Raw genomic sequence first — 20,648 nt, forward strand, 5'->3', positions numbered from 1 at the left:
TTGGAAGCACCAATTTTGACCACAAGCAAAGTGGAGAACTTTGTATGACGATTACAAGCATATCTCTGGTTTGGCCTCAAATCTACCTGAGCTATTAACTCCTATTTGCTCTTAGGTGCAACATTTTTAATAGTTATCAAAGTTTGTAAGTTATACTGGGGGCTTATTTTGCATATTGAACTTTGGAATCCGTCGTTGTGTACAGTCAGGCATCTTCAAAATGTGTTTTAAACTTCAAGTTTTCATTCACACTTGAGTCCTGTGAAGACATGAGGCTGGTCCAGTTCAGTTTGAGGTGCAAAACGTGGTTTAAGGGCAGCATCAGGGTTACATCACGAGTTAGAAACAAAAGAAAGAACGTACTCTGGAGTGATGGAAACACATCTCTGTGCATGAATTTCCTAATGCTTTCATAACATCCCAAAGCGCACACAGCTTGAATCATTTTTGCTTTGATGATGAGCTAACAAAATAACATCACCTCAAAACAAAAAATGTAGAGAATCTGGTCGTCGTGCATCTGTGACTGCTGTGAACCACACTGAACATGGAGTGAAGGGCTCAGATTAAACAACAGAGTAACGCACAGTGCTGCACCAGCCTGCACATTTTCACTGGGTTCTGCTGTCCGAAACATTAAATGCAGCTGTGTGCAGTTAGATCTGTGAAGACTAGTGCTGCAACAGGAAACACTTAGGATTGTGGCCTTTTCTGGATTACATTGGTTGCGCTGTTGCCTAGACAACAGTAATTAGAAAAGACTAGGTTACCAAGCAGAGAGCGGTTATGTTTCCTTAGCAACCAAGGTCAGGGAGAAGGCTCTGTGTTTACCTGATTCTGAGGAAGGAGACAGATACAACACATCTGTCATTGTAGTAAGTACTGGGAGGCGTTAGGTTCATGCAGTCATCTATTTTCCCTGCTTGCACTGAAGACTGTAACTTTAGCACCACAGTAACCTGACTGCTTTTTAATTCATCTGTGCAGAAAATAGAGCTTGCGTCAATTTCCAGCCTAACTGTCAGTGCAAGCTTTAAAACACACGGAGAATACGAGGGGGAAGGAATCTGTTAGGAGAGCTGAGGAGAGCACACATTGTGTCCTCCTATATGTAGGCCTGTGTGTGCCCGCTGCGTGCTCTTCCTGTAATTAGTTGATTATCACAGCTTGTCGTCACACACAAGCTTACACAAACACGCTATAATGACAATGACATAACACAGCCTCCTTAAGTATCAGTCTACCGTTTTGTCACTCCTCTGCTCACTGCTTCTATCATCCATCTTCCCTTTCCCTCGAAGCCCTTTTAGTCCGTCTGTCAGACAAAGACACACACACACAAGCTTCCCATGTCCACGTGTAACCAGAGGCTATGAGAACACTTAATCCCTCAGCACCTGCTTTCCATACTACTGTGACCTCTCCGCAGCTGGCTCGGTGTGTGCCTTGTTGCCTTTACATGTTCATATCAGTGCCAGGAAGGAGGAGAGAGGTGTTAATTAATTTGCATATTTGTAGATTTGTTTGTATCCGTGCATTTTAGTGACACGTTTAAGCTTAAAAACATGGCCAGCGCTGTAGTGCGGAGAACAGATGGAGTGGGTATAACATGGCATCGTTATGATCCCATACAGTGCAGCAGAACAGACTGCAGGGATCAGCTTTTCAAATTAAATATGATGACACTTACACTGTGTCCTGTCTGCTCTCTGTACGCAGGTCCAACGAGTGCCAGCATCACTTCCGGTGCTTTATAAAGCCTCTAAAGGCACAGCTAGTTAAAAAAAAAAAAATTGTTCAGGTTTAGAGATGAAAAAGGAAAAAATATAGAAAATTTCATTTGGAGAAACGATGCAGATTACTTGTTTCTGCACTCTAAAGTGTGTGAATAAATGAATTCATATAGAAGAATCTGAAGCAAAGAATAAACAGGGCAATTATTTATAGGGGACAATAACGCTGCTTAAATCTACACACACACACACACAAAAACACACACACACACACTACCCAAAATGTAGATCATTTTATTGCCATAAAATATATACAAACAGTAGCATGTAAATTAAAAAACAAACTGTAAAACTAATCTAAAATAACATGACCTCTTTCCACATCCATGTGAGGAAAAAAAAAAAAGTTTTCTTGACTGCTGCTCACCGACTGGATAAGAAATTCGGACCTGAATGTGCACAGCAGGAAAAAGAAAACACCTTTGGTTCCTTCTAAGAGGTCCGGCTACCTACAGCTCCCACCTCAGCTGCACATCAATCACTCTCTACACATCTCCATTTACACTTATTCCACCCTCTCCTCCCTACAGGTCGCTCTTTGTTTGGTGGAGGAAGGGGCAAAGAGAAGGCAAAAGGGAAATGGCAGAATTGCAGCCTTCTCACCGAGAGAGAAGAGGGGCTGAGGTGCAGTGAGTGCTGCGTGATGGCAGGGGAAAGAGGAGAGGAACAGTGGTTTCCATCAGGAAAAGAATGCAGAGAGAAGGCTGCTGATTTCTCTGGAGGAGGAGACGGCGACTAAGAGAACAAAGTGTTTTGTGCCTCCCGATGGAGGACATGTTTGTTGTATTGTCACCAGTAGCTGCTAACAGAAGCCCAACAGGCCCGCAGTTTATCTCCAAGTGTGAGTCCATTTTTACGCCAGCTCCTCACGCACACACGTGTCTCATGTGGAAGTTGACCACGTACTCTGCGTTGGTGCGCTGGACAGAAATGGCAAAGGGTTCAAAAGGGTGGAAGGTGAAAGCGACCAGGCGACGCACAGCGTGATTAACCGGCCGTCCCAGCAGGCCCGCCTGGATCTTAAACTTCAGCAGGCCGGAGTCACGTGCATAAAATCTGGTGGGTCAGAGATGAGAGACACAGAAGCTGCGTTAAACTCATTTAGTCCAGTCTCTTCTTTTCTAGAACGCTCTATGATGAAAATCCAAAGTATTGTTCTTTCATCTTTTTTGGGGAGCAAGCGGCTAAGACTATGACTGATTAACCTGTCAATAATTTTGCTAATCAGTTGATAAGCTTAAAAAAAAAAAAAAAAAAAAGGTGACAAATGGCCCTAATAATGGGTCAGGCAATCATAGCCTAGCTGTGAAAACAACAGTGTCCATTGCTTATTTCAAATTACTTTAAATTTCAGTGAATGTTTCTTCTGCACTTGGCTCCAGTCTTACTAAGAATTGACTGGTGTGACAGCATATCACAGCTCAACATTAAAGAATTTAAAATTTGCTAATTCTCATATTTTTTGAATCAAAGTGTCTGATCTAACAGCGGTTTTTATAACGGCACGCACATCACCGCATCCAGCGCCTCTAAGACAGAAGCTACAACTGAACGAAGCTAGTTATGAAGGCACCTCTACAACTCTTATAATTATTGGCCAGAGCGTGCCAGTCAGCTGTTTTTAATGATTTCAGTATAGAGTGCATAACTGAAAATGATTTCATACGCTGTAACTAATAACAGTCTGTTACATTTTGCTGATAGGTCAGTGAATGGTAAATCTAGAGAAATGATGCGGATGTGATTTTAGCTCTAAGTTCTCCACAACAGACATTTTGATGTGTAATGACAGGAAAAGCACAGGTGTAAGTTTGCTACTGCTGCCAGCTCTGGTGCTCTCTAACGAATGCCAGGTGAGCTGAACGGTGCTGGTCTGTTAGCACAGGTCCCACTGAAGGACACCAGGCTCTCACTGTGGCCTCATGGAGTTTGTTTCTGACAGTTTGGTCAGACACATGGCACGTGAGCCGTCCGTTTTAGGTTATTATGTAGGGGTCTGGTAGTGCTGCTCCTCGCAGAAAAGAGCAAATACTGGTTTCTGCTGCTGTGTTGATGGCCTTCTATAGCCCCAACAGCTCCCTCTTGTCTCTGTATCCTTGCATTTCTTCCACACTGTTGAGACTATGATAGGAAACAGAGCAAACCACGCCATGCTGGAGGATCTGAACTACCTGTGCAACCTGCGAACCAGCGAAAAGCAGAACTGGAGAAAAATCAGTCAGGACATATAAGGACACCGCAGTAGTCTATGGCCAGCACCTGCAAAGCCATTGCCTTTTTGTGCGTTGCCTGTTGCACATTCTGCAGTGCACCTGTTGTCACTTCATTTACTCACACAGGTGAAATGGGCTGACAATGGTTTATGGTTTCTAACCAGACAGATTGAGATCCCTGAGCCATTCCCTTTTTATCTTGAGTAATGTTTTATTTTCACGCCTATGTTTTCATTTTATTACTGGGATATATAAAGATAATGCCAGTGGGAACAACAAAAATGGCCTCAAATGATTATTTTTTTCTAAACTAACAAAAAAAGAAAGTTACCATGTGAGAAGTTTTGTTAAATTTTCTTTCATATTTTGGTTGTTTTGCATTTTTCCAGAACATTTTATCGAAATCGTTGATGTTTAATTTACAGCTGATTAACCATTTAGTTAAGCGACAGTGTGTCCTCCACATCGCTACCCAAGTTTCATAGTCAGTAAGGCTGCTGGATTATGGCACAAAAACCACCATCACAATTATTTGGTCAAAAAAATGTTAATCTCAATTGTTTATCACAATTATTTATTACGTTTATAAACACAAAAATGTCCTTTGGCACTGGATTTCTTTAAATATGTAAATGAAAAACAATCAGGATAAATTAAAACAAGATAGTAGTGGAAATCGCAGTCAAGAAGGAGAAAGCCTAATTTCTGGACATTAATTAGCATGAATCGCGTCACGCATTAAGATTACAAGAGGACTGGTCATCCTGATGAAGTCCATACCTGATGGGGTGGTCTCCGCAGGTCTTAGGCCTCTCCATAACTGACACCCACTTGTCATCATAGCTGAAGAGGGAGAGGTCGAGGTAAGGGCTGCTGCTGTAGGACTGTGCGCTGATGGGCAGCTGACCCAGCAGCCGACGCACCGCTTCGGTATGGCCGCCATATTTGGCATTCACAATAGTGTCCTTAAATCTGAAGCGGCAGACAGACAGCTCAACATTAGCTGATCCTGAATTGTCTCGTTTCCACTGCAGCTGAGTTTATGTGCAAATTCCCCATTTATTGAATAGATTTCCATAAATGGCATTTAAAATAAAAAAACACTTTTCTGAGAACTTCTTATAAATTGTAGTCTCCAAACTCTCACTATATATTTCCAGCACTCAGCAGTGACTCAGTGGTCTCACTCCTCCTCTCTCCCTTCACTCTTCTAAGCTCGGGATCCATATTTTTCAGACGTGCTCTCACTTTGTTTCATACTACATTATCTCCAGTCTTACCGGCCTGTCTGTTTCACTCTACCTGGCTTGTGCTAGACTGAAGCCCTCTGAACTGGGCTTCACTGCCAGCTAGTTGTAAGTGGTACAAATCGGGTTTGCGGAATGTGCTCACCAGCTTTCAATTTCTCCCCTCCTCCTGTCTGACATCAATTTTCACCACTCTAAAATCCAATTCTGAGCTCTTTTCCTCACTCAAACTATCCTTTATCGTCTCCTCCTTCTCCAGCGCCCTTCCTTGCCACCCCATTCTGCTTTACCCTCCACAGGAGGATTTTGTCACCTATGCTGGCCAGTCAAACCACCAAATTCAATCACAGTTCCTCCAGCCACACTAACCGTCTTAATGTCTTTCTTCTATATCCAGATTAAGTCCTAAAACTCCTTTCCTCCCTCCTTTAGGCAATCGTTGCTGATCTGCTTCACTTCCTGACCACTGTCTTAAAATCCTCCCTGACATTTGATGCTGTGTGGCATTAGGAACATCTGTTTATAGCTTGGGTTTTGAAGACAAACATGAATATATTTGGACTAGTTGTCAGCTAATGCTAGTAAGCTTGGTTAGCAGCAGTGTCCACAGATAGCATTATGGGTACATAACACAGATAGTGGCTAATTAAATAAAAATACAAATAAAAAATGTCATGACACGTCCAGAGACCTGATTCACAGCTTTTTAATGCCAACATTACAGCCTGGAACAAAAAGTGGTTTTGGCCTGTATGAACAGTTTCTTCCTTCATAACAACTGTATGGTGGGTAAATGTCTTATACACTGACAGAGAGCTGTAGCTAATAGCTCGTAGCTTGGCCTCATCTTCATTAACGTGAGTCACTGAACTGGTTGTATTTGTACTGTTGGTGCTTTCTGGTATCTTTCTTCTCTTCTTTGATCCCTTGCTGGCATTAGGTCTGGATCGACTCATGCGCTGCTGTGGGTGCCAATGGTTGTCGAATTTCCTTCACAACCCGTTTCCATGCATTGCGATCATTGGCCTGGCCTCGTCGAGATTTATTCTGCAATCTCTGATGTCATCTTCTGGTATATTATCCACCAAATAATACAGCTTACTGTGTGGTGCAGTTGTTACTGTTGTCTGTTACTGTGTCTCTCTGTTAGACCAATACAATCTGTATTCGCTAACCAGGCACGTTAGAAATAGATGGCAACTTAGCTATCTAATGCTAGATGATCTATCATCATCTTGTCCAAAATATGGTTACTTCTGGTTATAGAAGAAACCAATATGGCAGTGATCAAAATGCTAAAAAACAGCTCCAAGAGTCCAAAACTAGATTGTGATGGTATGGTGGCTTATGCCGTTTTATATATACAGTCTAAGGTAAGAATCTTAATCTTAACTGAAGCCTAATCTGCAAGACTCACTTTGGCAGAAATCTTCAAATGAGATAAAATGTAGTTTTTGGCATTATGCACCGACTTTGTTAATCATCACCATGTGGCTACTTTTTCATCATTTCACTTTATTTTTTAGTCGGTACCTTCTCTGGACCTGCCGTGCGTAGTTATTTGATGAAGCAGAGCAGGGGAACTGGACAGCTTGGCTGTGCAGGGTAGCATTTCTGAACAGGTCGCAGAAATTCTCAAACAGCTCCAGCAGCTGGTCGGAGGTGTTCTCGAAGACAGCCAGCACCTCCGTGGACACCATGTTGTACACAACAAAGAAGGATGGCTGTGAGAGATCCAAACAGGGGAGTGGAAATTTAGAGAAACACAACAAATCATTCTGTAATTATTTACTTTAATTAATTTAATTGGTAATTAATACTTTGATGTAGCTATGTTTTTCAAAACCATGATCAAGGCCTTTAATGGAGAGAACAAAAAAAAAAAAAAACATAGTCAGACACGAGACATTCATTCTAGCATCATTAAAGCTTTGAAGGCTTCAGCATGTTTACATTACAGGGTCACTGCAAGTTGAATATGGCAATGTTTATAAAGTCTTCAAGGTAGGGCTGCTCGATTATGGCAAAAATGATAATCACGATTATTTTCACTGAAATTGAGATCACGATTATTTGACGATATTTATTTAACCCTTTAAGACCTACTATGGAACCAAGTCCACCAGATCTTATATTATTATTTTTTTTTTTTACATGCTGTAGTGCCATTTGTGGGAGCATTTCAAGTTGCTATACATCAATACAACTGTTATAGCCCATATTTTAATAATATGTATGCATTAAGTCCATAGTAATTACATAAATTGCAAAAAAGTGCAATAAACTACAAAAAAAAATTGAAAATCGCTTTTGTTTTGTTTACATATATTTCTACTTGGAGAAATTTAAGAGGTTTATCCCTCAAAACTTTAAATACAATAAAGTTGCAAAAAATAGTTTCCCACCACAGGAAATTTATTTTGTACGGAGCCCCCCAGGGGACATGGGAGAAAAAAAAAATTACGGAGGAAAAAAAAAATAATTAGGGAGGAAAAAAAAAAAATTAGGGAGGAAAAAAAAAATTAAGACGGACTTTTGCGAGCACTCGCAATGCTCGCAAAAGTATTGCGAGCGCTCGCAAAAAGTATTGCGAGCGCTCGCAAAAAGTATTGCGAGCGCTCGCAAAAAGTATTGCGAGCGCTCGCAAAAAGTATTGCGAGCGCTCGCAAAAAGTATTGCGAGCGCTCGCAAAAAGTATTGCGAGCGCTCGCAAAAAGTATTGCGAGCGCTCGCAAAAGTTTTAGCCGCATTCTTCGGAGGCCGCCAGCTCGAAGCCGACCGGGAGGTCGAGGCACGATGTGCCGGGAAAGCGGTGTTCCTCCCGGCTGTAGTAGGTCTCGACCTCCCGTTAGCTTCGAGCTAGTGGGTGTCAGATCTCCAAAAACGTCGGAGCTCTTTTGCAAATATGTGATGTCTTGTAAACCGAGCAGGTATCTGACGTTTACACAACTGCATTCACGCCTCAAAATATCTTAAAAGTGTATTTTGTGACCCAGAAAGAGTAATATTACAACTAAGTAGCTGCCGCCATTGTTGGAGTTTTGCGAGATCTCGCAATACTTTTGCGAGATCTCGCAAAAGTCCGTCTTAATTTTTTTTTTCTCCCTAATTTTTTTTTTCTCCCTAATTTTTTTTTTTTTTCCTCCCTAATTTTTTTTTTTTCCTCCCTAATTTTTTTTTTTCCTCCCTAATTTTTTTTTTTCCTCCCTAATTTTTTTTTCTCCCATGTCCCCTGGGGGGCTCCGTAATTTTGAGTGTCTTCATAGTTTTATTTTGGAGATACACCAATTTTTATATACTGCAGGAAAAACAAAAAACAATCCTATGATGCAAATTTGCAAAGAAAACAGCATGTGCCTCATTTCACTGTGGGAAGTGTTACGAACAGCTGATCGGATCGGCAAAGCGTGTTTCTGGAATATTATGTTTTTGTTCCTGCAAGCGCTTTTTATGCAATTTTTGCAAAGCTATATGTGGAAGGAAACCGTGACCGAGGACAAGCTGATGGCATAAGATGTAAGTACAACTCCTCCGGTTTCATATGCAAAACAAATTATTGCGCTAGCTTACACGGTTCAGGTTCTACAGGGATTTAAAAATAGTTACGCAAAACGGAGCGTGCTGCTCTGACCGGCTTTAAAGGGTTAACAATGACTTTAAAAAAATAATATAAAATAGTGTGCAACACCACTGAAGTTTTTTTTTTTTTTTTTTTAAACTCTCTTTTCAACCAACGGCAGTCACTCTCCAAATAACTTCTGCTTAGCTTTCCGTGCTTCCCTCGGGTCCTCTTAATCAGCGGTCTCCAACCTTTTTTGCGCCACGGACCGGTTTATGCCCGACAATCCGGTTGTTCAGTCTGACGTCACTAGCCGTGTCTGGGTCTAAACTCCGCTGCAGGTCCATATATCAAACGATCACTATGGCATTACTGAGAGTTGAAAAACTGTCTAAAGTATTTCATCTTTAATAAAATGATCAGCCTTCTCCTCTACCAGGTGTAACAATTGAGTTTAACATCCAGGCATCCATGAAAACGGAATTTATGACATTTAACGGAGTTAGAAGTTAGCAGGGAGTTAGCTCGCTAGCTTCTATCTAAATACAATATAGCATGTCCTGACTGCGGGGTTTTGGAAACAAATTAAAACGTACAGCTCTGCTATCACTTCCAGCATAAATGAAGACAGAAAACTAAACAGCAGTGACGTTTGTAGGGTTACTGAAGTTGGGCTAGCTGGTATATAATGATGTGCTACGTGACCGCTAGCGACACAGCTATGTTAGCATAATATAAACAAGCTAACTTTTTTTCCACTCGATAAAAGTTAATGTGAGTGTTCTCGGTGGTCAGGAACAAATGTAATCGCATGGCAGGATGCTGTAAAAGGACCAAACTTCAGCCAGGAGAACAACTGAGATAATCCATCCACAATACGAGGTTAGTCATTCATATACTGCTGCATGGGCTGGGCTGTAGTTACATCGTAAGGTTTTAAAAACTGAGCTTAAATAAATGATTAGCGGTAATAAAAGCCGAGGGAGGTCAACAGTGGTCGCTGACTGTTTTAGGAGCTTTTTGAGATCAAATAGAAGAAAATACATAACATTAAACATGTTAACAACACAAAAGCCATATTAAACGCAGACTACTTTAGACCCGGAAGTAGGATTCGTCGCGTCATCACTGAACAACCGGATATTTTCACGGACCGGCCTTTAAGGTGTCGCGGATAAATGAGGGAGGGGCTAATAATCGGCTCAGTCATTTTTAATGATCGTTGAAAGCCCAGATCGTAATCGTGATTAAAATTCGATTAATTGAGCAGCCCTACTTCAAGGGTAAATTAAAAATGGCTGATTAGCTCAGAAGTCAAATGTGACATTTCTTGAAAATAAACTGAGCATTAATTAGGTCTATTTGTTGCCACAGTGAATTCAGAACTGAACAGAATCTGTAGGACAAGCGTATCCTTGGAGACCTGAAAGAGGAATTCCTGTTACACAGCACAAACAACAAAGGACAGAGAGAGAGAGGCTGGGGAAAGCAACAAAGAGAGGAGAGGGAGGAATTCAAACTCAGATCATATTTTCTGTGTGCTCTCTCTACCTGCGAGGGGTCGGTAACTCTGAGCGTGACCACGTCTTCGCTGGTGTATTTGATGAAGAGGTGATGCTCATCCAACAGCTGCATCTTCCACATCCTTAAACGTTTCAGCTGATCAAAAAACTGGAAAAACCTGTGAGAAAAACCCCAAAACAAACAAACAAGGAAACTTACATGCTGGATGGCCTTTAATTAATCATAGATGCACAGTGGACAAAATCATGAAGAGTTTCAGTGCTTCAGCAGTTAATTTACTCACACAGCATTACACAGAAAATAAGATAACACTAAATAAGCTGAGCTGAAAAACCTTGCCAATTACACAAGTCAGAATTTTGCCAAGCAAATTTAATTTAACTTTTAAATATGAATATTTGTCTGCTCTTTCTTTCTTTTTTTAAATTTAACACAGTCACCATCTTACACTTTATTAGACAGTAAATGTGAAGAGCCAGAGAGGAAAATTTGGGTAGAAAAAGAAGTGGACTGGCATGCAGTAAAGGTCACACGAATACGAATTAAACAGATATATGGCATGTGTGCCATGTATGTATAAGGCCGCCCCTACTTCTTTTTAAATCTGTCTGGCAATCAGAAAAACATGCATGAATTCAGTGATAGCCTGATTCTGTCTGAGTGTTTTTCCTGTTAAAAGGGAGTTCTTCCTTCACACTGTCCCCAAGTGCCTGTTCAAAAGACAAATGTCTGATTGTTGAGGTTTTCTCTCTGATATTGTAAGATCTTTGCTATACAATATAAAGCGCCTTGATGTGACTCATTGTGAAGAGGGATATAAACAAATCACAGGAGCAATGAGGGAGGTGTTCTGGTAGAGCAGGGCGATATGACCAAAAAATATTTATCGTGATATACATTTGAAAATTTGCGATAACGATAGAACTGACGACATAATTGTCACTGGACAAAATATTTTACAACTCCACAACTTTATTTAAACAAGCAGCTGTTTTTTGTGCATTAAAGTAATATAAAAATTTAACAGTGCAAACGCAAATTCCTTGCTGACAGTTTAACCAAAAGGCATTTCCAGTGGAAACTGGCCGACATATCCTCAGCATAACCATGTATAATATACACTGAGGTTAAAAATAAGTTATACACACACAATACGGTAATATTATGTTGAAGCACAGCACATATCACTCCGCGAGGCTCCTGCCTATGATAGCCGTAATGCTCCGACAATCCATCAAGCGGTGCGGGTTCGTAGCTCAGCAAAGTCGTACTAAAACATTTGACAGATTTTCGAGCGCCGTGTACCACATAAAATCGTTTCGAGGTCAGTAAACACAACCAGAATTCATACATAAAGCACACGGGATTATAAGGGGCACTGTCGATTTTCAGAAAAATCAAAGGATTGATTTTAAGTGTGCCGTATTTTCCAAAAAACACGGTAATGACGACGGCCCGCTAGCATGCTCTACCAAAAATTGTGCTTTGTTGTGTATCTGACGGACGAAAGCTAAACCAGTTCCACACTGAAGTTGCAGCAATTTTACAAATCAATTCTGGTTCATCAGTTTCATTCAACGATCCGCTTTTGCCCTCCTCATTCTCCGTCGCCGCCATGCTTTTTCTGCCATGTGCATATGAAAACAAAGGCCCTGCGCGTTTGACCCATATTCTATCGCAATATTTCATTTTCTTATCGTTGCCCAACATTATACCGGTATAATATGGCCCAGCCCTAGTTTCTGGGAATTATAGTATACATCGAGTGTACAATGGCTTTACTTTTCAGATCAGAATCAACATCCATGACTTTGTATAAAATTCAAAATGGAATTGACAAACAGATGAAAATACATGCCAAGGAACTGGAGATAATTGTGTCACTCTGTGACAGCCAAGAGATAAGACGGTGCTGTTTCAGGCTTCAGATTTGAGCTACAGCTGATGATTAGTTTTTCAGTACTGACTACGACTCAAATCAACCACTTGATAGATAAAGTTTAAAAATGCGCATCACAATTCTCCAAAGCCATACATACCATTTGATTTTAACGTTGAACCAAAATTAAAATACCCCCAAAATCTTTACTCTAAGTTAATCTAAGATTAAAGAAATGTTCTCATTAGAGAGCCTGGAAACAATCATAAACATCTATCACAACCTGTGATGACATTTAGTACAACTCCGTCTGCAGACAACAAAGGCTTTCTTATTCGTCCATACAGGCATAGAGATACAAAATATGGCAACCAATAATCAAGAAAATTGAATTATTTTTCTGATAATGGAATTTGAGTTGATAATTACATCCAATAATGTGGAGCCTCCTCAACATCCGGCTGAGCATCTGATTTTTTTGCCTCTCTCTCCTCTGCCATCTTTTGCTGCCCATTTATAGAAGGGCAGAGTGCCTCGCATGCATTGAGGACATAAGTGAGTGAAGAATGGCTGGAGTGAATGACAATCGGGCTCTTTCTCCATATTCAGCAAAATCCAACACTGAGAGATGGCACAAACAATTTATCGTTTGAAGAAGAAGAACATAAACACGGCGAGTCCTATACTCGCAGCTCCTTCTACATCCACCTTTGGTGTGCTTTCCCAGAAGTAGATGCAGAACCCATAAACAACATACAAGCAAACACACCCATCATGAAAAGTGCGTACATATGTCAGGATGTCAGTGGTGCAGTTTGAGCTTTTGTTGGCAGAGTTAGGACCAAATCTAAGGAGGCAGAGAAATAATTTCAGACAGCCAACTGTCCTGGAGCAGAATCTAGCTGTGTGTCTAAGGTAACATAGGATTATAACAGCGTTATTTTACCATTTCCATATCAATGTATATTCAGTGGCAGTCCGCATTTTGAGTTATAACTGCGCTTGTTGCCAAATGCAGTGGTCTGATTGGTCTGATTGGTTTATTCGCATATTGAAAGGATAAAAAAAAAAAAAAAGCCACAAATTTGTTCTTTTAAATTATGCAGTTAGTGTGAACAGCTGCATTAGGAACAGGTGAGTCTGAAAGATCTTTGTGACACACAAAACATTTGCATGATTTTTTAGTGTCCGTGTTTAAAGGCCTCAAGGCTCTGTCAGCATATTCAATTCAATTTTATTTATACAGCGCCAAATCACAACAACAGTCACCTCAAGGCGTTTTATATTGTATGGTAGACCCCACAATAACACATACAGAGAAAAACCATAAACCAAAAACAATCATATGACCCTATGAGCAAGCACTTTGGCAACAGTGGGAAGGAAACAGGAAGAAACCTCCAGCAGAACCAGGCTCAGGGAGGGGCGGCCATCTGCTGCAAATCCACGGCAGCATATCCACATAGATATACATTTTTCCCTGTCCACATTTGTATGCCATTATTCTCCACAACAAAGGTTATTTTTTATCAGATCTTAAATTATGGAGCGGTCCTTAATATTTGGCTGTTTGGATATAAATTAATTGGGTCTAAATATTGAAGTATATACAATATTAGATTGCCCTTGAACTTGAGCTTGACATCCCTTTCACTCAAAAGTGCCTAATCTTGCTCTCCTAGCAGTGCACAGCAGCATTTTCCCCACATACAAACTTAATAATAAATAAGCAAATAGCAAATTACACTTAGCGGAGATTCCACCTCTACTGTCTAGAAAAGCAGCTCACAGTTATTCACCCCCTCTCGACATCTGCTACAAGTTAGACAACCATTTTAACCACAACCAGGTGGAGATCTGATGCCACCACACTCAGCTTATCAAAACTGCAGAACAGGCAATAAAGTTTGAGTCTGTCAACAGTTTGACAACATATTTGAGAAGAAGATTATTATCTCTGCAGGAAATGCTGCACAGGAACAGGAAGCTCTCCACCCTAATGTTTTATGTGGCTGAGGATTTAGTTTTAAGTTATAAGTAAGTGAGTACTAGAGATAAATAACTGTAAAGGGCTTTCTGTCACTATATGCAGTTCATTCAAGTCGACTGATCCAACATGATCACTACCTCCTCTTGGCTGTGGCGCTGCCGTCCTGCTCTGCCCTCCTCCAGAGGTAGACCAACAGTCTGTGCTTGAGGGAGTTGATGGTTTTGTCGGTGTACAGACGGGCGAAGCCTGGCTGATTCTCAGCTTGAGTTTCCGTATAAACAGCTGAAAGAGTCAAGAGGTCGTCCTCATAACAGAACCGACCGATAGTCCTCACATCCAGAAAAGTTCCGTCTGGAGTCACCTGACACAGCCACAAAAGCAAATTATTAACGCTTTATATCACAGACTGTCCCATCACTGCAACATGCTATTTAAGCACTCACCTGGAAGACATGGATGGTCTGCTGCTGGACCGACAGCACAGCCAGGATGTTCCTGTAGAGGTAGAGGCCCTGGTTGTGTGACAGGATGATTTTGTCACACTTAAAGGACCTGGTGTCACATAGCCTACCAGTGTGGAGATCGATGATGTGGAGAGAGTAGTCTTCTAAAGGAGACCGGGGGTTGGGAGTCACGGATTCATTGTTGCGGTACACCTGGTGGGAGAAATGTAGATGAAAGGAGCAGCAGGAGAAAAATAAATCATTTCTGCATCTTCCTTTTTTAAATTTTTTACTAAGCTGATACCTCAAAGAAGAATGGGGGCGGCTCCTCGGGAACATAAACAGCCGATCCGACAATGACATAGCGGCAGTCGTCTGTGAAGAGGCTGCACTCCCGGTTCAGGTGCTCTCCATTCGAGGCCACATTTGTAACGTGGAGCAAAGAGAAAAAGCGCTCAAACAGGCGTCCTCGTATGTTGAGGGAGCGCTGATCGTTGGTGGTGAGAAGAGTCTCTCCTTCTTGGCCTCTAAGCAGATCCTGAGCTGCCTGGCAGCCTTGGTATTCGTATATCTGTATGATGAACAACAACAACAATATTTTCTGGTGAATTTCGTATTTCAACAGACTGTGTGAGTTACACTCTGGACCAGATGGAAGATAAGAATCACACAAGATATTTGGTTTAGGGAATGTGAAATAATAGAGGGTTTGTCTCCTCTTACCTCTAGGGAGGTTTGGTCAGAGGAGAAGGCGATAAAACAACGTCCATCTGGTGAAAATTTTCTGAGGAAGCAGGGTGGCTTCTCCACATTAACCACAGTGAAATTGGGGAACAGGTTCTGGTGGAAACAGCGCACTCGGTACCAGTGAGCTCCAGGTCGACCGGAGCAGATCCTACGCTTCTCAAGACGATGGACCACATTCTGATTTTGGATGCGTCTTGGTTTCAAGGTTGGGAAGTCCTCATCCATAGTTGTCTGACTCTTAAACCCCCTCACAGTAGGTAGTTGGGTTGTTAGCAGTTACAGGTAAGCAGCTACATCACCTGTTACATGTGTGTTTTAAGGGAAAGTGAGAGATGAAAGTGTTAAATGGTTTTGATATCTGTCAAAGTGTCAAAGTTTTAGAGATGGCGAGTTTTACTTTTACATGTGCACCTGCTATTATGACAGAAAGATAGACTATAGCAAACTACGCAATCCAAGAACTTGTAAAACCTTTAAATTTTCTTCCTGTCTTCATGTTCAGGCCTGTGAAACAGACTGTGTGAGATTTTGGAGATATATGCCCAAACTAAAACAAGAGTGATTATTTCACTTTAACATCCACGTATGGCCCATACCATCAGTAGCTGTCACATTTAGGACAACACAGATGGTTAACAAAAAGCAAACTTAACAAATGGGTCCTAACATTTTAAGACAAACATACGACATATAAAGAATGGGCTAAGTTAAGTAAACCATCTGTAAGACATGGTTTCTTCTCTTTTTTGCGCCTTCTTTGAGCCTTTAACGTAAATTGCGTACCTGGACGTTTGATAAAATGATCAATAAAAATAAACTGTTGCATGTCTAAAAAGAAGCTTTCTGTCTTCTCCAAGTCCAGCAGCTTGTGTTAGCAACAGCGTTAAGTTTGGCTGACGAGATCGAGTTTAACTTACCTCCGAAGCGTTCACAACTAGCCACCAACGTGAGTCTCCTCTTATTCGCATACGCTAAAATAATTTCATTCAGCCCACTGAGTCATTGTAACCTGCCACGTTTCTCCAAATCCCAGAAAGCCCGAGGAGTCTCTGGATTCATGAGCCGCTGTGCTTGTTGTTAGACAGCTTATCAGGAAACGTAGAAGAAGACCGCAGACGCCAAAGGGCTGCCATTTAAAACAGCGCCCCCACGTCCTTCCAAGGTGAAGGAGGACATTGCAGTCTGTGACAACGAGGGACTACAAAGAGTATTGTGCAAAGCTAATCTTTGACATGGCTGTAGTGATACTTTTGTACAGTCTAGAAAACTTGCTCAGATCTTTGCCCTAATACAGATGTATTAGCATACATGAAAAGCTTGAAAATTATTTGGTTTTTAACAACTTTTTTGCAAGACTCTAGAAAAGAGAATGTCATAACCCTCTAATAAATGTAATGTAGTGTACACTCATTGACATTTATTAGGTACAAATCGCTAATACAGGGTTGGGCCCCCTCAGAACTGCCCTAATTCTTCATGACATTCTTCATGACACAGATTCAACATGGTGCTGGAAACACCTGAGAGATTTTGGACCATATTGACATGATAGCGTCACACAGTTGTAGCATTTTTATTGGTAGTACTAGCACATCAGTGATGCAAATTGTGTTCCACCACATGTCAAATGTGCTCTGTTGGACTGAGATCTGGTGACTGTGGAAGCCATTTGATTTGGCCAGACAACATTTTCCCCATCTTCTACTGACCAGTTTTGGTGACTCAGTGCAAACTGTATCCTCAGTTTTCTGTTCTTACCTGACAGGAGGGAAACCCAGCATGGTGTTCTGCTGATGTAGCCCATCTGATACAAGAAGGACCAAATCATTGTTTGTTCAGAGATGGTTTTCTGCAAGAGTTTATATCTGATTTACTGCTGTCTTCCTGTCAAATTATACTGGGGATACTGTCCATGATTTAATAAGCCAGTAATCACCATAAACAAAGCAGTACATAATTACTTATTTACTGCTTTGTAGCATTAAATAAGTAAAGTAACAACAAATGTAAAAAAAGAAAGTGACAGAGTACACAGTACTATATTTGTCATTGTAAGATTTTACTATACAGAATACCAATGCTACTTATTAAAACACAAAGTTCACTTTGATTTTTAAAAATTATTAAATGGCAGTAACAGACATACCTTTGTGAAATAAATAAATAAATCGATTATTGTTATCAAATGACACGTTTGTGATTACACTATATAAGCTAAAGTGTAGCCAACTTAACTTAAATGTCTTTAATCAAATGACAGTTTATTTTTCCCCAAATTTTATTAACAATATAGAAAACATACAGGGGCCGATCAGCAGTCAAAAGCAACAAAAGGAGCAACAACACAAGCTGAAGTATAAAAATATTCCAATGCCAGCTAGATAAAAACAAAGGAAATGCAACAAAATAAAAAACGGTGCTGTTTATCTTACCATTACTGTATTTTAGAAGCAAATATAGTGCCTTGTACTCTATAACATTTCTTTTTGTATTTTACTCATTTTAAAGATTGACTGAAAGGCATTAAGTCATTTTTGCAATAATTCCAAATAGGCTTAGTTTACAAATACCTACATTTATCAATGAAAACTTTACTGAGAAAATTAAATTACTAATCAAAAAGTCCAACTTTCAGTCCTTAATACACATTTTTAAATTCACTTTCCTTTAATGTTAGTGGGGCCAGCACTCCAAAAAAACTCCACTGACAAAAAACAAATACACAATCCAAAAAACCAAAACCACAAACACCAAAACAAACCGGTGGTTGTATAAATCATGTTAAAAAATTTTTAAATGTGACTTTATTTCAATAGCCTGTTGTTTCAGAAAACCTATTAGCATGATTTGGAACATACTCTCTCACTAACATTTCATATAGATTAAAAAAAAATCACTTTATCAGCTTTTTGATTTGCTTTCCCCCGCTGCCCGCTGCTTTCCTTCTGTGAGCATCTTCCTTTTCTTCGGCTTAGTTAGCTCCCGCCTGTCTGGTGCTCACTCTTTTGATAATTCTGCACGTGCTAATGCGGACATCAATCCTTAGCATCAGATAGCGAACTACGAGAGGAAGTCGGTATCGATATTTTTGTCCCACCATTACTACTTCATTTTTCTGAGCATCCCAGTGTATCCTTTCACTGAACTCATTTTTAAGTGGGTAATTGCAGTGGACTGCATTTCGATGAGAACCTTATAGTGGCCAAAAATGAGCCAAATGCACACCTGCTGATTTCACTGAAGTGCCAATTTGCTGATCGGTAGGTGGGTTTGCAGGTGAGGAGCAAGTGCTCCCAAAGACTTTGAACATGATTATAATTGCTTTGACTAAATTGGCAGGGAAAAACAACAGACCTTTGGCCACTGAACCTACAGTGTATATAACTGTCCTGTTTGTTTAGCCTATGTCATTTAACTGATTTGTTTATAGCAGCACGTAGCATACGTGAACCCAAGGTGACCTGTGCTTTGCTCCCCATAATGATAGATAATTAAATTATGATTATCCTCTTTCAATGAGGCATGTTCTTGAGGATGGAGAATAGCATTATAAAAAGAAAAAGAAAAATGCTCAGAGCACATTGGTCTTGGAAGACTGCTAATGGTTCTTTGTGCAATTATCTCTGACCAAAGAGTCTCGATTAAATGTTGTAATTTTCCATAAAAGCACATGTAGTGGGCATAAAAGGCCAGTTTGAAAAGAAAAACGAAAAATGAATGGAGAGAAGAATGTGAAATTATCCACTTTAAAATCTAATGGCATTTTCCTTTTCAGCTATGTCTGATTAAACCTTCGCTTCAAGATGTGGAAGACGTGTGTCTGTATGTGTGGTGTTTGCGTCCGTGAGCGCTCGTGTTTGAGCGGCGCCCGCGTTTGTGTGCCTGAAAATTGTACACGCCCGCATATGTACAGGTTTTTGTGTGCTGCAGCAAAAAATCCACACGGGAGTAATTCAAAATAGGAACTATGTACCATGCTATGGTTGTTCTTCTGTTATTTTCCCTCTAATAAAGCGCAGTACACAGGACACTCGCCTCAGCTTTTAGCATCAGCCCATGAAGTAGAGAGGAGATGGTGAGTGTGCATCTGAGTGTTTTTATACACTTTTTTTTGGCCTCGCTACGAGGAGACACAGTGCTTATTTAAGATCATTTTTTCATCCCTTTGGGCTTTTTACAGCCCAAAATGGATGGTCACTATTTTTCCTGCTTTTGTCCACATCTCTTTCTCCAGGTGAAACAGCACAGATATTTTGCTCTTAACTGCATGCTCTCGGCACAATCAACCTACCTCAGATTCAAGAAATGTGAAAATTTTAAATTGTCCTCTTTTCAGCAGACTGGGGGAAAATGATGGGGAGTAAGAAAACAAGATTCTAATGTACGGTACTGTGCAAAAGTCTTGAGCCACCCCTCATTTCTTTACACTTGGCTTCGAAAGGAGGCAGATTTTCTTTCAATGGTTTAAAATGGTCTTGGATTTCTATCAGAGTTTTTCTATGTGTGTTTGCTGCTTTTTCACTTATTTTCAGTCCAGGCCTTGTAGCCGACCATTTTTAGAATGTTTTTTTGTTTGTTTAAGCCACTCAACAACATAGACTTGGAAAATCTGGAACTCTTACCACTCACCCATGAATAATTAAAGCATGAAAAAGACACCTAACTCAAGGGATGGACTAGCGTTGTGTACATAACTGCACATAACAGATAATTTTGCAAAGAACAAAATTTTAGGCACTCTTATTACTCACAGCCTGTTACAAAAGCACATTGTTTGTTTGGATTTATTTAGCTGAATCTGTAAGAAATGCCAAAAGAAAACACAGTTTGACAGACATAAAATAGTATTTTTGCACTCTCTGATTCCCAAAGAGTTACTAAGAACTTGATGTGCAGCGTATTCTTAAAAAATATGATGAAACGGGACAAGAAGAGGACAAAAGAAGAAGTGGCAGGCCTAAAAAACTATCCACAGGAGAGGAAATCTGACAGTCATGTCCTTAAAAATTGGAAAAAACACAGTAAAGGCCCAACACAGGACCTGAGACATCCATCTGCCCCTTCAGTTGATCTACCATCCAGCTACTATTCAGTGAAGCCTCATATGAAATGGTGTCAGTGGGTATGTCGCTGTTAAGAAGCCATTCCTAAGGAGGGGAAACAGGAGAAAGGTTGAGGTATAACACGTGATGCAATGAATGAAGGTCATAAATGAAAATTTGAAGTCTTTGGTTCAAATCATCATTATTTTGT

The 20,648-nt window shown here is 40.4% G+C and overlaps 1 protein-coding gene and 1 long non-coding RNA gene across 2 annotated transcripts; one reads left to right on the forward strand and one right to left on the reverse strand.

Annotated features, from left to right (window-relative positions):
* The first annotated feature begins 789 nt into the window (after nucleotides 1-789).
* Nucleotides 790-2,632, forward strand: LOC146706411 (uncharacterized). Its single transcript, XR_014921541.1, has 2 exons — nucleotides 790-875; nucleotides 2,324-2,632. It is a non-coding gene; the product is annotated as an uncharacterized LOC146706411 (long non-coding RNA).
* det1 (DET1 partner of COP1 E3 ubiquitin ligase) lies at nucleotides 2,012-16,505 on the reverse strand. The gene is made up of 9 exons (XM_085464573.1): nucleotides 16,313-16,505; nucleotides 15,372-15,694; nucleotides 14,953-15,219; nucleotides 14,649-14,861; nucleotides 14,343-14,566; nucleotides 10,364-10,493; nucleotides 6,787-6,977; nucleotides 4,787-4,978; nucleotides 2,012-2,849 (listed from the first exon to the last, which is right to left on the reverse strand). The coding sequence occupies exons 2-9, from the start codon at nucleotides 15,618-15,620 to the stop codon at nucleotides 2,660-2,662; spliced, it is 1,656 nt and encodes a 551-aa protein (XP_085320699.1). The 5' UTR covers nucleotides 15,621-15,694; nucleotides 16,313-16,505; the 3' UTR covers nucleotides 2,012-2,659.
* Nucleotides 16,506-20,648: the final 4,143 nt, after the last annotated feature.

This window comes from Copadichromis virginalis, linkage group LG7 (assembly GCF_057382275.1).
Source record: "Copadichromis virginalis isolate Kocher_CV1m ecotype Utaka linkage group LG7, C_Virginalis_male_GT1.1, whole genome shotgun sequence".
NCBI lineage: Eukaryota > Metazoa > Chordata > Actinopteri > Cichliformes > Cichlidae > Copadichromis > Copadichromis virginalis.